At 54.3% G+C, this 11,956-nt stretch overlaps 1 protein-coding gene across 1 annotated transcript in view; it reads right to left on the bottom strand.

Moving 5' to 3' along the window:
- RADIL (Rap associating with DIL domain) overlaps positions 1-8,334 on the bottom strand; it is a 20,897-nt gene extending 12,563 nt beyond the window's left edge. The window contains exons 1-2 of the mRNA XM_031056555.1: positions 8,201-8,334; positions 4,696-5,248 (exon numbers count right to left, since the gene is read on the bottom strand). Of these exons, the coding sequence (XP_030912415.1) occupies positions 4,696-5,248; positions 8,201-8,236 (589 nt within the window). The 5' untranslated portion in view covers positions 8,237-8,334. The remainder of the gene's footprint in view (positions 1-4,695; positions 5,249-8,200) is intronic.
- Between the last annotated feature and the right edge of the window lie 3,622 nt (positions 8,335-11,956).

Raw genomic sequence — 11,956 nt, 5'->3', positions numbered from 1 at the left:
CGGGCCGAGCTGCCAAAGCAGCCCCTCACATGGCACCCCCGGAGCCGGGGGTCCCGCCGGGTCCCTCCGTGCTCCTGAGCTCTGCAGGAGAAATTGGAAGTTGTGTGTCCGAGGGTGATGCTCGTACCTCAGCTGGGCAGCCTCCTGGGAGCAGGTCACTGGCATTCGGGGAGGATGAAGAGAAGGAAAAACCTTACAGGATTCACTTGCAGGAGCAGCAGTGCAGCGTTGTCGGTGCAGCACCAGAGCCAGAGCCCTGCTCCCAGCTCTGGACAGTGAGGTTTGGGGACAGCCAGCGGGATTTGGGGACGGCAAAGCACAGAGCCTGGTGCCCAGGGCTGCTTAAAGGGACACTCACAATCTCAGACCCAAAAAAAAAAAATCATATGCCTTATTTGGTGAGGAATGGGCTGCTGGTTCTGAAATACATTTTTTTGTTTGTTTGTTTTAAATGAAGCGCTCCTTTGCTGGGAAAATCAAAGAGATGGGGAGGGGGAGGGGGGTGGGACAGGGAGAAAATAGCCCCTGCTGTTTACGTGCCTTGGGATTAGGCCAAGGCACAGCCAAGCCACCCCAAGCAGTCCTGTGCCCTGTGTCCTTCTTAAAAAGGCAATCGGCCCCGGCACGGATGGGACATCCAGGGAGGACAACAAACCCACACAAACCACACTGCTGGGGATGCCAAAGGCCACCCCAAACGTGTCTGCAGGACACCTCAGCTCCCCCCAGGGGCCCTGTCCCTGACCCAAATCATGGAAATGGGCCAGAGGATGAAGGACAATGCAGATCCCAGACCAGGCTGTGCGAGCAGGGAGGAGTGGGGCTGGATCCTGGGGAGCTCAGTGGGACAGAGCAGGGCCTGCCAGGCCTGGGGTCCCACTGCCTGCAGAGACAGGCCCTCACCAGCCCCTTATCGAGGGGAAAGGAAGCTTCTGTATTTATTTTGTGTAGGAAAAAGCTGCTTTTTCACTGCCGATAGAGCCCCTGTCGCAGGCTCCCACTAACCCCAGGGCTGTGCTGGAAAGATAAACACTGCTCTTTTCCTGAGCATAACAAAGTCCCTCCATAAAACTGGGTTAGGTTTTTTTCATCCTTTGGTACTGTTTTGTTCTCCCAAGCATGTGCAGGTTATCCCACCCAAAACTCAGCCTGAACATCTCCAGTGCAGGGCCAGTGGCTGCTGAATGCACGTGGAGATTGGGATGGGAACAGCATGTAAGGATTGAAAGAGCATCCCCAAATATTTCATTCCTCCCTGGATAGCCAGGACTTGGACTGTAGAAAGGAGCTACTGCTGTTGGGGTGTTAGGCCTTGTTAAAGTTTAGGGCTGGACAAGCTCCAGTGATCTCAGGCCTAGGGGGTTAAAAAGGCTTGGGAAAAGGGATGTACCACTGATAGTGGGCACAAAGAATACAGAATTTACAGGCCACAAGGACACTTGGCAGAACTCCCAAGATAAGGAAGAAACTAATGGAAGCAACTCGGCAACTGTGCTGAATCAGCTCTGACTGGGTAAGAGGCAATTCTGGTAGGGGAGATTCACAACCACCAACCCAAGACACCACCAGCTCAAAACAAGAGCTCTGTCTCTGTCCCCCCTCTTCTCTTTCTTTCTCTCTCTCTCTACCTCACACTGATTACTAATAAAATCTGTATTATTTACTTCAGCATTTTTCTCATTTACACCTCAGCTCAGGCAGAGGCATCTCTCCCTAATCAGATCCTAACACAGGGCAGGATCTCATCCTTAGGGAGAGCTGGGCACCCTTTGGACAGCATCCACCAGACCCCACCAAGCTGCTGCCTCTACACCCATCCTGCAACCCAGGGGAAAAACTTTCAGTTGTGGTGCCTGGGATCTTGGCTGGGATCTGCCTCTGTTTCAGCTGAGGAAAGAGGTTGGCTTTCCTGGCTGAGAAATAAATCAACAAATAACTCCATGGGCCCCAGGAAAGAAGAAATGCTTTGAATGTACCCAGGAGGGACTAAGACCAGGCTAGTCCTTCCTAATGTAATTGCTCTGCAGACTCTGCAGGGAATCTTCCCTGGATGCAGTTGTGCTAAGGTATATCAAAGCCAGATCCTCAAAGGCACTTGCCAGAGCATCTTTTAGAATAATAGGCTTAAATCCCAAGTTTCTGGAGCTGCGTGTGCAGTTCAGCCTCCAGCCCCTTGGGAAAGCTCCAGTTAGGACAGGACCTGGTACAAAATGGGGATATTTTGGAAAATGAATGCCACTGAGATACCAAGGGCTGCACCACCCTCCAGTTTGTTTTTCCTACATCTCCATGACTCTGTGCTGCCCCAAAGGAGCAGGGCTGGGGGCACAGGAAGAGAGGGGCTGCCTCGTTAGCTGCAGAGAGCCTCTACCTGGGCTGCTAATTAGTGCCATGAGGAGCCAGCACTGTCCTCCCCAGCGGGAAGCAGCTAATAAACTAATTAGGATAATGGGTAACTGAGCAGATAAAAGTCTTAAGCTATTTGCTAATAGGTCATGGGTGGATGTGGAGCCTTTCCCCAGCCAGGGATGCACCTGCACGACCCCAGTGGTCCCTGTCCTGCTGCTCCAGCGATGCCCTGTGTGGGGAAGGGCCTGCAGGTATTGCCCTGGGGATGATATGAGCATTCCTCTGCTTTTCTCTGAGGGAGCTGCAAGCCTGAAGTCCCTTTACTTTCGCACAGATGTCGTGTTTTCCACGCCAGTGCCTCACCACCCTGGGCAGGCAGCTGCTGCTCAGCAAGGGGACCTCTGCCAGCCTGAGCCTGGTGACAAGGGTGACCCTGGTGGAGGGCAGTCACGGTCAATACCCCCTACACCAGGAGTTTTGGGTCTTTTTGGGGGGCTGGGTCACAGGCGGCATCACTGCATTCATTCCTGGCAGTTTGCAGATGAGGTGGGAAAGGGTGGTCCCAGCCCCACAGCAGCACAGGGTGGGACTGGTGACAGAGCCCCTGGTGGCACCAAGAGAAAGGGCTGCAGGAGAGAGATTTTACCAGGTAAGACAGCAATGGGCTGTGTACTCTGCAGAGCAGACAGCCTGACTGTGGGTGTAGCTTCTGTCTTTGAAGAGCTTGGTCAGCTATGGAAAATGCCCAAAGGTTAAAAAATGGGGAATTTCCACCGCCCCACCCAGGAGTGCTGAAACAAATGAAGAGATAACGAAAGCATAACGGGCTTGTTTCCAGATGCAGAGCACAGGATCCTATCAGGAGCTGCTCCTCCATGGAAATGACCCAAGGGTGCAGCCCCAGGCCAGCTCAATGCTGCTCCCAGGCTGGGCAGCCCAGACCCTGCTGCTTCCCTGCCTGGGTGGATCCTTGCACTCCCACACTCCCAGCTCACCCAGGATCCAGCCCATGGGAGGAAAGTTGCTTTGAGCATCTGAGGGGAGGATGTGAGGCTGTGGATGTGACCTTGGGCTGGCAGGGAGCTGCCACGTGGCCCTGCCCCCCGAGTGCTGCACCCCTCACTGGGCTCTTGCCCTTCCCTCCATTCGGCTGAAGCTGTTTTTAGATCACTGCTCTCCCAAAGTGCTTCACATCTCTCTGATCCTGGCTGCAGGAAGAGCTGAAGAGAAGAGCAGAGCATCCACCTCCTTGGCCCAGGCTGTGGCAGGAGCCACCTCTGTGTCTGTGCAATGAGCTGGGAGCCCCTGTGGCACCCCCACCCTGGGCAGCCAGACTGGACACTGTGAGCATGGAGCAGCCCTGTGTCCTCAAGTACCAGGTGAAATCCCAATTGAAAATTGCAGCTGGGCAGGCTCCAGCTGCCTCTGCTCTCCTCCAGAGTGCCCATGGCTGGATTCCCTCCCCGTGTGCCAGGGTTCTTTCCACCTTTGTTAGGATGGGTGGGAGAGGAGCTGTGTCCCCCCTGGTGTGGGACAGGTTGGACCATTTGTTCTGCTGCTGGTGGGGCAGAAACTTGGCTCTTCTTTGCCAAGCATACAGAGCAATCCTGCATCACCACCAGTTTAGTTCTGACAGTACCAGCCCTTCCCTACAGGCGGGAGGAACTGCTGGGGGCCCATCCCAGCAAAACCCTGTGGCTGACCCCTCTGGGGCCTGGTCAGCAGGTCTGACCCAGCAAGCACATTGTGCAAGTAAAAATCTGATTTTAAACCTTTCTGCCCTCATCCTCACAGGACTTTTATCTGAGGGTGAGAGGAGGAAAGCTTCATTACTGCTGCTGGTTCCTAATGATGCACTTATCTCCTCCTGCCAGCCCTGGCCTCTGTCAGGCACCGCTGCAGGGGCTCTCCTGCCCTACATTGCTCTCTCTTCATTAGCTTTTCATTTTCCTTAATTGCTCCTGCAGATTTGCCCGGGGTGTCAGGCCTGGGGGATGCCCAGAGGGAGATGGGGAGCAGGGCAGTGCTCTGCCAGGCACGAAGCTGGGGATGCCATGGTGCTTGTTCACTGATGGGAAGAGCAGGAACTACTGATGCTCCCCAGCCATGGGCAGGGTTTGTTATTAACCCCTAAATTGGCTGGGGTGAATATTTGAGGTCACAGATACCAAACTGATGCAGGAGAGTGCTGAGTCCTGCCTCCGCCCAGGAGCCTTGCAGCTAACACATGCCCACCCTCCCACTTGCACCATCCCTGCACCCACACCACATGTGAAAGCCTCTGCTGTGGGAAGGCTTCTGGGGGTGCACCCCAACCCCTCTCCCTGCGCCACAGCCAGCTCTGACCTGCAGTGGTGGTGTCCACATCCCTGGCCGCCATCTCCTCCACCTCGGCCCTCCAGAGCAGCTCCAGCCGGCGCGAGAAGCCCTCCCTGGGCTTCCAGAGGTCCTGGATGAGCAGGGGCTTCTCGTGGTCGCCCAGCACCCTCAGCCCCTCAGTCTGCCACTGCTTCTCGGGGCCCTGGAAGCGGCCGATGACGTCGCAGAGCGCGTACTGCGCGGCGCTGAGCTGGCTCAGCCCGTAGCGCTCCAGGGCCTCCTTCACCAGCTCCCGCGCGCCCGAGCTGCCCGTCACCAGCACGCTCTTGTAGTTGGTGCCCGCGCAGATGTTGCCCCCAAAGATTTTCAGGATGCCAGGGGCCGAGAGCTGCGTGGAGAGCTCGGCCGGGTCGTCCTCAGTGGCCGCGGAGGGGGCTGAGCCGCGGTCCTTGTAGCTCAGGGTGCGGTAGAGCACCTGCGAGAAGAGCCGGCTCTGGCGCTTCAGCCGGTTCTTGGACGGCGGAGCCATGCTGGAGGACGGCCCATAAAACATGGTGGGGGAGGTCGTCATGAAGCACAGCTGGGCAGGGAAGAGCAAGAAGGGGAAGGTGAGTGGTTTGGAGGATGGATGTGCAGCAGGGGAGAGCGAGCGGGTGGCCACAGAGGAGCCGCTGTCACCCCCAGGGTGGCAGGTCAAGGGAGGCCATTTCCCCTGTGTAACCCAAAACACCAGTGGGAAAGCTCAGCCAAGCTCCTTGGCACCAGCACAGTCACCCCTGGATGGATTTGTCCCTGAAAACACAGCCTGGAGAGGCCCCATATTTCTCCATCATGTATATCAAGAGGTCCCTCTTACCCAGAGGAGGAGAGCAGAGCCCAGCAGGACTTGGCGGGGCCCATCCTGGTCAGCAGCCAGGCCATCAGGAGTTACTTTCACTAACGAGTTTATGGAGCAATCCCATTTTTTAGAGGTGAAACGGAAAGCTCAAGTGCAAATTCGCTCACTCTGAGGTCACTGCTAAATGCTTTTGCTCAGCGAGAGGCACAGGGTGAAAATGGACTCTAATTAGCCTTTCTAAAAATGTCCTGACTCTGGCAAATCTCTTGGCTGTTGCTTGTTTGTGGAGGACGTTCAGGCCCAGGGTGGCATCACTGACAAGGCTGCCCTTGTCACGTTAGCCCAGGGCAGGGCTGCTCAGGGCAGCCCCAAGTGGGCAGTGACTGGAGGAGATGTGGCCAAGGCCATGTGGCAGCTCCCAGTGCTCCTCAATCCCTTGGAGTGGACCAGGAACCACAAATCCCTTCTGGATTTAGGTGGGTAGCACTCCTGCCTGATGTCACTGTCCTCATCCTGGTTGCACCAGCACCTGGTGCTTGCAGGGTGCTGGTGACCCCCAAACACACTGTGACCTGCTGGCAGGGTCAGGAAAGACAATCTGAGCATTCTTGCTTGGGACAGAACTGGGAACTCCCTCTCCTCTGGATCTATAACGTGCAGGGACTCCATGCACACACAGAGGAACCCAAAATGTGCCATCCACAGCTGGATGCAGCAGTTGGGTGACCCAGGTGTCCCTGGCTGGGCACAGGTGAGGTGACAGCAGCTCCCACAGCTGCAGCCCCGAGTGGCTCAGGCACAGCCGTGCCTCAGAGCAGACTCAGCACTATCAGGCAGTGATGCTGGGCCTGGACAGCCTCCAAACCACCATCTAATTCAGGAAAAAAGAGCAGAGAAAAAAGTCCCTGCTGCTAATGGAAGAGGTCACCTTCTAACCCAGAAAGCAGCTCCCAGCCGTGCATGGAGGGTTGCTGCAGGACGTGCATCCCCCCATCCCACAGCCAGAGACCCAGGGAATGCTGCAGATGGGAAACTGAGACACCAGGTGCTAAGGATGTGGTTGGGAGCTGTGCAATCCTGCTGCATCCCAAGTCACCCCTTTCCCTTTTCCCAGCCACACCAGGACTGTGAAAATGATGAGGTTTGTCCTTGTCCCCAGGCTGCAGGTTCCAAAACTGACTCCTGGAGTGCTGAAGAGCAGGACTCCTGGCAGGACAGCAGGGCTGTGAGGACCTTGTGTTTTACATTGTCCCAGAACATCACCCAAACTCACTGGGCTCAGGTAAGGCTGCCCCTGCTCCCACCTTGCAAGTGGGGAAACTGAGGCAGGGAGGGGTTTGGGGCTCTGGCTGCCCCCACACTGCTGCTCCTCCCTCTCCTGCTGAGCCCAGAGCTGCTGGGGACATCCCTGGGGACATCCCTTGATGTCTGCTGTGTGACATCTCCTGGCAGCCCCGACCCGGGGAGCAGGTCAGGGCACTGGCAGACAGGCAGGCTCAGGAACAGCTGCCCCAGGCTCCAGCATGGCCCTGCCAGCCCTCATTAACACTGGCCACAAGGAAAACTGCCCCAGAGTCCCTACAGGACCTTGTCATCAAGGATGCAAAAGACAAGGCTTTGTCATCAAATCACTGGTTTCATGGGTTTTATCTCCTCCACCCTGAACTGCCCCCGGCACAAAGGGAAACGTTTTACCATCTGCTGGTGGCAAAATCATTCCTCCAAGCCCACATCACAGACACACCATCCTTGCTTCTTGCAGGTCCCTGGTGTTGAATGTGTTATTTATAGCTCAGCTATTTTTTTACTCTTTCTATAAAACGCAGCTCCTACAGGGTTCAGGGGCAAAGACTTTTCACCGGGAAAAAAAGTCAGAAGCCTGGATCAGGAGGAGGTGTCACCCCAATTTTCAGTATCTAGAGCAGCACAGGTGTGATTTTACCAGGCACCAGCCTGGGTGACCTGAGAAATCACATTCTCCCGGAGACAGCAGGACACACCCGGTCTTAATCCCCCTGAGGACTCTAATGGGCAGGATAAGATGATAATGAAATGGGCTCCTCCCACATCCGTGCGCTCAGGCACGCTGGACATGGGCATCTCCCCCAGGAGGAAATCTCTGGTAGGAGGGGAAATGTCTGGTACAAGGGGAAATCCCTGGTATGTGCAATCCCGCTGAGCCCCGCTGTGGGAGCGGGGATGCTCCAGCTGCCCCCAGCTGCCCGGGGACAAGCCAGCAAGAGTGTCACACCCTCCAGCAGCTCAGTGGGACACATGCTCCTGGACATGCCCAGCCCAGCTGAGCCCTTTTCTCACTGCAGGCCAGTTCCCTGGAAGGACACAGCATGATCCAGACTTTCCCAAGAGTCCCTTTCCCCAGCCTCAGTGAGGTTCTCTCTCTAACGGGTATGCATGGATTAGTCAAAACCCTGGGATTGCCTCCCAGCAAGATCCTTCACTTCTTCACAGCAGTGCCTGACCACACCAAAACCAGCTATTTTCCACAGCCAGCTCTGTCTGGGCTCTGCAGAGCTGTGACAAATGCCCACGGTATTCACGTGGCCACCACGTGTCCTTCCACCACCACGCCTGACTCTGCAGCCACCGGGGACTTTCCTGCAGGCCTGAGGTTCCTGCTCCCAGAACGGGTGAGCAGCTCCTTCCCAGGGCCCCCAGCCAGCACTCAGACCCTACCTTGCCATCCTTCTCACGTGCCTTTTTCCCTTCCATTCATCCTCCTTCTCAAAACAATCTTTGCCCTTCGTTGTGCCCCATCCTGGGCAGGCGTCTGTCACGTTTCTGAGAGAGGAAGAGGAGGAGAGGTCCTGGGCTGCTCATGGACGTCAGCTGCTCGCAGTGTGGCGGGTTTGGAAGGCTCAGAGGTTCTGCAACACGGTCCTGATGTTTGCATGTGGGATTCTGAACCACATCTATACCCCCTATAACCAACAGCACCTACCCCATCGCATGGGAGACCAGGAGAGAACAGCAGGAGGAAGGAAAGGAGAGGAGAGGAAGCAGGAGGAAAAGAAAGGAAAGAAGAAAGGGAGGAGATGGAACCAGCAACAGCCCTGTGACCTTTTATCTCTTTCTCCTAAGCACACGAGTCCCCAGGGATGCCAGGCTGGGGATGCCCTGACTCACAGGTGGACAAGCAAGCCCTGGAGCAGCTCCTTCCCCCAGCAGCCCCAGCGTGCTGGGATGCTCACTGAGATCTGCTCTCCTGAATCTCACTCTGGTTTGCTGGACATCAAGAAGACCCACCAAGCACTGTCCCCTCGCCTTCCCACCACAGATCTGCAAGAGCACAACCACTGGTGGCCAGAGACAAAGCTGAAAGAGGCACCTGCCAAGTGCCACCAGGGATGTCACGGGTGTTCCTCAGGGAGAGCCATCAGGGCACAAGAGCTACTCCTTTCCATGGCTCCACCATAATTAAAGATAAATGCATCATCCTCTAATTAAATCACCTAATCAGGGCCTTGGTGTGGTTCCATCCAGTCCCTCTTGCTGGCCCAGCCTGGGGGCTGTGGGAGAAACTCTGCAGGTCGAGATGCAAAAGGCAAAGAGGTGCCGCCCCACCTCTGCTGCTCCACGTTTCTTCCAGTGATTTACTCCTCCTGGTAAAATATTTATGCCTTATTTCCAATGTGGCTGCCCTCAGCTGCCAGATATTGATTCTTGCCATCTTTTCTCTGCTCAATTAACAGGATTTTGGCTACCATGTATTTTCTCCTCTGCGAGAGTATTTAGATGCTTTTGCCAAGCCCTCCTCTTTCTTCTTTGATTTGATTTATGAGTGGACTCAGTGGATGGCCCCTCCTCTCCACCTGTAAGACCCTTTCTGTAGCCCCTTAGTCCCTTCCCCTCAGACTCCACATCTCCTCTGCTGAGAAGGAAAATTTTGATTGGCTGCCATAAGCCCAAATTTAGTTCTGACCAGAAAGGCAAACAACTGCTATTTATTTTGTTCCCCAGAGCCAAATTTCACATTATCCTGAAAATTTTCAATTCTCCAGTGCAGAAATGAGGACAGACAGACAGCCACCCCCCAAGCTGCTGCCCCTGTGCTGCCTCTCCCAGCATCTGCAGGCAGCTCCAGCTGAAAATTTACCATCCAGATTAGGGACAGGAAACCATGTACAGCCACAGTTATTATTTTTGGGTGTAAAAGATTTCCATGTTCCATTCTGCTGCAGTTAGGATGCCTTTCTCTCACTCAGCTTACCACCCGGATTTGTGCAAACCATTAATACTCAGCTGCTCTGGGGCAGATCCGGGTTTTTCCAGAATTCATTTCCATCTCCTTTCTTCCAGATTAGTGATAAAAACACCAAGTCCATGTTACCAGCTAGCAGTGCGCAGCAGTGATAATCTCCCTGATAACTGCCTTGGAAATGGATCACGTTTATTTAATACCAGCTTTCTTGACACTGTGCAATGTCAGCTCTAAATACTGGACTGGATTGACTTTTTTAATACTGGAAAGTGCAGATTTTTACAAGAATATCACCTCCCATAACTCAACTGCTTCTCAGGAGTGTATTACAGCCAGAGAGTCACCTCTCATGTTGGAGACTGAAATCATTTCTTGCCAGGAGTTATTTTCCATACAGCCACGCTGGATGGCAGGAATTTATTCCTGGTGTTCAAGTCTTTAATCAATTGAAGCCCAAGCCAGGTTTCTCCCTCTTCTCCCTGGGGGGATGCTATCAAGCCAATCAACCTGTAGCTACCAGGTCATCTTATTCCCTTTTGGGAAGAGCAACAACACCATTAAAACACTTTTTAATCATCTGGAATTTCCCCAGGGGCTCATCCCAGCACACGGATGGGTGGTGAGATTTCAGCTATAACCACCCCAGAATAGGAACCAGAAAAGCTGTTTCCTCAGATCTTTGTTTGAAATTTTTCTTTTATTTTTCTTTTTCTGCCTTTTTTTTTTTTTTTGCACACGGATGGGTGGTGAGATTTCAGCTATAACCACCCCAGAATAGGAACCAGAAAAGCTGTTTCCTCAGATCTTTGTTTGAAATTTTTTTTTTTTTTTTCTTTTTTTGCCTTTTTTTTTTTTTTTTTAATGGAAATCACTGGAGTGGCAGCCCCGGACTAACGGCAGTGACCGCAGCCTGGATGCTGCAAGTGGAGGGAGAGGCCGCTCCGGAGCTGCAATGTGGAACAAATTAGAACTCGGAGAGCAAAGGAAATGAGAACGCCCTGGTGGCTTTGACGAGCTCTCCTCGGCTCCAAATCCTGCCCCCTGCTCCAAATCCTGCCCCTCTGCAGATCCCATCCCCACAGCCGGGGCAAAGCCCGAACCCCTCGGCTCTGGCCGGAGCCCCCCATTCCCTTCCTTTCGCTCCAGAGCCCAGCCGTGCCTTGTGCGAGTTTTATCCACCTAATCTAGGGGCAGACCGGAGGCTGATGATGTCCGTGGCTCTCTCTGTGCCGTCTTTAGCCGGATCAGGGCGGGTAAACTCCTTACCACGTTATTATTAGCAGCAGGCACCCTGCAGCAGCCCGGACCCTGCAGCCCCAGGACTGCTCAAACACGATGGAAAACAGCCCCAAAAACACCAACAGCCTGTCCCAAAGGCACCGCTCCACAAACATTGTTACAGTCTGGGACCTGATTCCACAAGGACATCAGGAGTCCTTTTAGCAGGTTTTCTTTTCTTGGTGTTTTTTTTTTTTTTTTCCCTGTAATTATTTTGCAGGGTCTCATGAGCCGCCAACGTGCCCCAGCTCTCCGGTAATGCAGCAGTGCAAATGCCAGCCCTCTGCCCGGGCAGCTCTATTCACACACCCCAGAAACCCTGCACAAAAAGCATTTGCTTTCTGCTGCCTCCCGAGCTCCACAGTCTCCGTAGGCTGCCTAATTATAAGACCTTAGCAATAATATTTTTTTTTTTCCAGCGATAATTAACTGGTCCTGGAGAGAGCTGAAAATAAGCACTTCCCAAGCAAGTAGCAAACTCCCCTGAGTTTTCTCTGCTAAAGTTACAACTCAGCATGAAACTGCTCCAGCCTCACAGGGACTCAGATCATCTCAGCACCTCCCTGCCACGGCCTGGGATGCCACCGCAGTCGCAGGCAGCTGAATACAGGTGACATGGAGGGTGTGGGATAGCAGAGGGATCCCAAGGGTTGTGCAAAGGGACAAGGATCCCGAGGGGCATGCAACGGGGAGGAGGATCCCAAGGGGTATGGAATGGGGAGAGGGGTCCCAGGGAGTGTGCAAGGGGCAGAGGAAGCCCAAGGGACATGAGACTGGGAGAAGGATATGGGAGACAGATCCTGAGGGATACGGAATGGGAACACGCACTCCAAGGAGAGTTCAGGGGGGAGAAGCAGCCCAAGGGGGATGGAACGGGGATGATCCCAAGGGATGTGCGATGGGACACGGACCCGCAGGGACAGGCGGTGCGGGGAGGGCTCCCCGTGTGCCCG

Source organism: Geospiza fortis, unplaced genomic scaffold, assembly GCF_000277835.1.
Source record: "Geospiza fortis unplaced genomic scaffold, GeoFor_1.0 scaffold237, whole genome shotgun sequence".
NCBI lineage: Eukaryota > Metazoa > Chordata > Aves > Passeriformes > Thraupidae > Geospiza > Geospiza fortis.
This window is presented reverse-complemented; position numbering and strand designations above follow the sequence as displayed.